The sequence below is a fragment of the Mandrillus leucophaeus genome, unplaced genomic scaffold (assembly GCF_000951045.1).
Source record: "Mandrillus leucophaeus isolate KB7577 unplaced genomic scaffold, Mleu.le_1.0 Scaffold246, whole genome shotgun sequence".
NCBI classification, from domain to species: Eukaryota; Metazoa; Chordata; class Mammalia; order Primates; family Cercopithecidae; genus Mandrillus; species Mandrillus leucophaeus.
Genome location: NW_012102543.1, coordinates 686,251 through 691,145, shown reverse-complemented (window position 1 = coordinate 691,145; position 4,895 = coordinate 686,251). Strand labels below are relative to the sequence as shown.

Below are 4,895 nucleotides of genomic sequence, written 5' to 3'. Positions count from 1 at the left end.
TTAGATCCTTGGCACCATACTATATATAATCTGCAGTTTGGTTTTACTACCTTTTTTTTTTTTTTTTTTGGAGACAGGCGTGCTCCGTCACCTTGATTGGAGTGCGGTAATGTAATCATAGGTCACTGTAAACTCGAAGTCCTGGTTTCATAAGATCTTCCCACATCAGCCTCTGGAGTAGCCAGGACTACAGGCACGTGCCGCCATGCCTCTTGGCCTCAAGCAAGCCTCCTGCCTCAGCTTCTTAAAATGCTGGAATTAGATTTTATTATTCTAATTAAATATTTGAGGACTTTCAGTGCTGATACTTATGAAAGTTCTAACTTAATTAAGTGCTGATACTTATGAAAGTTCTAACTTAATCCATGCAACATGTCAAAATTCTCTGTTTTCCACATTTGCCAGCACTTACTCCTTGATTACTAGTAAGCTAAACTGTCTCTTTTTTTTTTTTAAACAAAAGATTATTTTACTATCTTTTAACATATTCATTAGTCCTTCATATTTCTTTTGGGAATTAACAGTTTTCCTTTTTTCTGTTTTACACCATCAGGGGATTGACTGTTACTCCAGTATATGATGGGCATTAACTAATCATTCATTTTAATGATTTGTAACTATTTTATATTTAGATTGTATTTGTTTTCTGACATACCATTAAGCATTAACATTGATATTAGAATGCATTTTAGGATTTGTGACTGCAATTTATGTCTTTCTCGTGAGTGTAGAAGAGGTTATATAGTTCTCTGGAAATCAAGTGCTAGATTCTGGCCTGTGAGATTTTATATTATTTCATAATGTATGTTGTCCTCCTTTACAGAAAGTAGACTGACAGGTTTGTAAAATATTTTGTTTACATTAGAGAAAAAAGCAGAGATCGTGAAAGGGAACGAGAGCGGGAAAGAGAGAGAGAGAGAGAACGAGAGCGAGAACGAGAACGGGAGCGAGAGAGAGAGCGAGAGAGGGAACGGGAGCGAGAAAGAGAAAAAGACAAAAAACGGGACCGAGAAGAAGATGAAGAAGATGCATATGAACGAAGAAAACTTGAAAGAAAACTCCGAGAGAAAGAAGCTGCTTATCAAGAGGTAAGTTGAACAAATGCTTTTATTCTTATCTTGATATCCCTTAATAGGTTAACCAAAATTTATAGAACGCTATGTCTAAACTTTTAAAGCTTTCAAAATTCTAATTTTTTTAGCGCCTTAAGAATTGGGAAATCAGAGAACGAAAGAAAACCCGGGAATATGAGAAAGAAGCTGAAAGAGAAGAAGAAAGAAGAAGAGAAATGGTAAGATTCTAGGCCAAAGTAAGTGATTTTTCAGGTATAAAGTCAGATTATATCTTCACTGCTGACTACAAGTAACTTAATAATTGAACTGCGCACGCTTCCCTGTTCATGGATAATTTAATTTTTATGTATTTTGAGCATTTTGAGCCAATTTAAGTACACCAAAATCTTTTTTCCTCTTTTCAAATTTTTGCTGCATCCAGTTATCTTTCTGTATACCATCAAAGTAAATTTGTCATAGTAATATTTAAGTCAAAAAGTTATTATTTTTAAGAATCTGCATATTTTTAAAATTGTTGAACTGTTGCTATTAGATGTAATAGTTGCATTTCAAATTCCATAAGTTAAGAGTAAGAGATTCATTTTATCTCATGGATTGTTTGCTATCAGTTTAGAGTTAGGTAGGCATTAACCTTTAAATTGATTGATGAACATGATTTAAATTTCTGCGTTTCTTAAAAACTATTTCTTATAGTATCATCTACCTTAAAAATGGAATTAAAAAACATACATACATACATGTAAACGTGTATATATATATATGTATATAGGTTTTTTTTTTTTTGAGACGGAGTATTGCTCTGCCATCCACGCAGGGGTGCAATCTCGGCTCACTGCAACCTCCTCCTCGCAGGTTCAAGTGATAAGCGATTCTCCTGCCTCAGCCTCCCGAGTAGCTGGGATTACAGGTGTGTGCCACCACACCCAGCTAATTTTTGTATTTTTAGTAGAGATGGGGTTTCACCATGTTGGCCAGGATGGTCTCAAACTCCTGACCTCAAATGATCTGCCTGCCTTGGCCTCCCAAAGTGTAGGGATTACAGGTGTGAGCCGTATTTTTCATTTAATAAGATAATCTCCAGTTTTGTTGGTGTGCTTAGGTATTGTATTTTGAAGATTATATTCAAAGAGCATATTTATTGTAGCGTAGTATATATATGTGGTTTGCATTTTACAGATATGTCCTCATTCGGACTTTTCTTAGAGGCAAAAAATTTAAAATGTCTAATGTGACTTATAATTAATATATGAAGTATATGAAAAATAAAATTTAAGGGGATAAGAAAAATCTTTTTTTTAACCAAAGTATTATTATCTTATGGCATACAGTGGTATTTTATACATATCTCATTTTACAGTAAAAACATTTTATGTACAACTGTAGAGAGAGAGCTGTGCAGATAGCTCCAACTTAAATTAGAAAATATTTTCTCTATAGAAAATAGTAAAAATACCATTTCCCAGTCTAGCCCAACAAGTTTTTTTAAACCAAATAGCTGGATACATTATACATTTATAAATATGGTTTAAATTCTGGGATCCAGGAGAAACTTTAGTTTCATTTATTGAAACGGCCATGTTTTTCCTAAAATTATGTGAAGAGAAATTCCTATAAATCTTCCCCTTACTCTTGGTTAATGTCTGAGTCTGAAAAATCTGTTTACACGAAAAAGGGAAGGGTAATCTTTATTGCTTTTATGTTATTTTTATACATTGTCCTTATTTCCTCAAAGGCCAAAGAAGCTAAACGACTAAAAGAATTTTTAGAAGACTATGATGATGATAGAGATGACCCCAAATATTACAGGTAAAGAGGGCTTGTTCTGTGGACTCATACTTGGTTTTTTATTAGCTGTATTTTCCCATACGCACAGTTGATGATGCAGGTTCACTAAGTGGAATAAGAAAACAAGAAACTTTCACATTCCGTGTAATAATTACTTCTATAGCGAATATACTGTTTTCTTGGGAGAAAAGACCTATCAGAAAAGTATCAACGTTTCTATGCATCTTTTGTGCAGTAGGGGAGCCCATGATAGTATTATATCAAATAATACTATTTTTATCTTTGTGTGTTGTAAATAGGTCTGATTTTTAAAAATTTTTCTTGATGTTTTTTAGAGACAGGGTCTTACCTTGGCTGGAATGCAGTGGCATGATCATAGTTCATTGTAACCTTGAACTCTTGGGCTCAAGCAATCCTCCCTTCGCAGTCTCTTGAGTAGGTTGGACTATAGGTGTGAGCTACCACACCTGTCTCCTAGGTCCAATTTTTATAGCAAGTTACAACTAATCTCTGTAACTATCTGGATTTGTCTAGAAATTTTGGTCTCCTAGCAATTTGACCTCTGTCTCTCACCCCATCTCCAAATTGATACATTATTGTGAAGTAAGAGTGTGACAACTGCCTTCTCTCATTCTTTGTTCCCATGGCATTTTCAAACTACTCTCATTCTAGTATTTATGACATTATGGCAAAATTGCTTGTTTTGCCCTTCCTTCCATCCAAACTGTAAGTTCCCTGGGGATATAGACAATGTCTTGATACTATTTTATCTATAGTTCTGTTTTATCTGTAGTATTTTATCTAATTTGTTTGACATGATACAATCATAGTGAAGATATTTAATATAGTTTAATACAATATAGCCAAAATAATTAAAACATTGTAATTAGTTGCTTAAATTTAAAGAGTGCCAGGGATTTGGCTTTGTAGAAAATGCCATGAAATCAGTAAAATTATTGAAGGCTAGAAGCATGAAGTGGCAATGTATAACGTCAACATTCTGAGAAGTAATGAACTGCTAGATAGGAGAGAACCTCTGCTTTCTGTTGATTCTGCACTACTTTCTGAGATTTTTTTTACAAGTGAATAAATTGAGGATACAGAACTCTCAGTGCTACTAATGCTACTTTATATATTTTTTTAGGTTGGTATCTAGGAAAACGAAAATTATTTGTTGGGTATTCCTTGTGAAATAGGCACAAAATGTGAGCTGCCTTTCTGAAAGCGACTATTTTACTTCTTTAAACATTTATTAGAATGACTTGAAGGATGAAGGGAACGTAGTGGTAAATGACAAGATAATGCTTATTTGTTATACATTTACAGGTAGAGAACACACTCTGGTGTGTTCTATAAATATGGAACATTAAGACATTCTTTAACCTCTTAGCATGCAGGTTGTAGTATTGAAAAGAGGTGCTGTTGGAGATGTCATGTGTACTGCTCAATGATCTGAGTATTAAATGAAGCCTTTTATCATTCACTTTTACAGAGGAAGTGCTCTTCAGAAAAGATTGCGTGATAGAGAAAAGGAAATGGAAGCAGATGAACGAGATAGGAAGAGAGAGAAGGAGGAGCTTGAGGAAATCAGGCAGCGCCTTCTGGCAGAAGGGCATCCAGATCCAGATGCAGAGCTCCAGAGGGTAAGATACTATACACCATCCACATGATTTTGTTTTAAGGTTATCATGTCATCTTAAAGCCAACTATGATGCAGTTTAATTTATAGTTAAGGGAAATGCATTTTATGCTCCATGTAACGTGCTATTTTGTGGAACGTTATTAGTACTTTAATTACACAAGTTGTCGTATTAGTTGATTTACAACTTCATTCTAAACATCCTGCGGATGTCTTATTCATTTGTTTTCTATGTATGTCTTTTTTTTTTTTTTTTTTTTTAAATGGAGTCTGACTCTGTCTTCCCAGGCAGGAGTGCAGTGGTGCGATCTCAGCTCACTGCAACCTCTGCCTCCTGGGTTCAAGTTATTCTCCTGGCTCAACTACCGAAATAGTTGGGATTACAGGTGCCCGCCACC

At 34.7% G+C, this 4,895-nt stretch overlaps 1 protein-coding gene across 2 annotated transcripts in view; it reads left to right on the top strand.

Moving 5' to 3' along the window:
- RBM25 (RNA binding motif protein 25) overlaps positions 1-4,895 on the top strand; it is a 73,745-nt gene that overhangs the window by 55,656 nt on the left and 13,194 nt on the right. For both annotated transcript variants that reach the window (XM_011983105.1, XM_011983106.1), the window contains 4 exons: positions 866-1,088; positions 1,202-1,291; positions 2,806-2,879; positions 4,351-4,501. In XM_011983105.1, the coding sequence (XP_011838495.1) occupies positions 866-1,088; positions 1,202-1,291; positions 2,806-2,879; positions 4,351-4,501 (538 nt within the window). The remainder of the gene's footprint in view (positions 1-865; positions 1,089-1,201; positions 1,292-2,805; positions 2,880-4,350; positions 4,502-4,895) is intronic.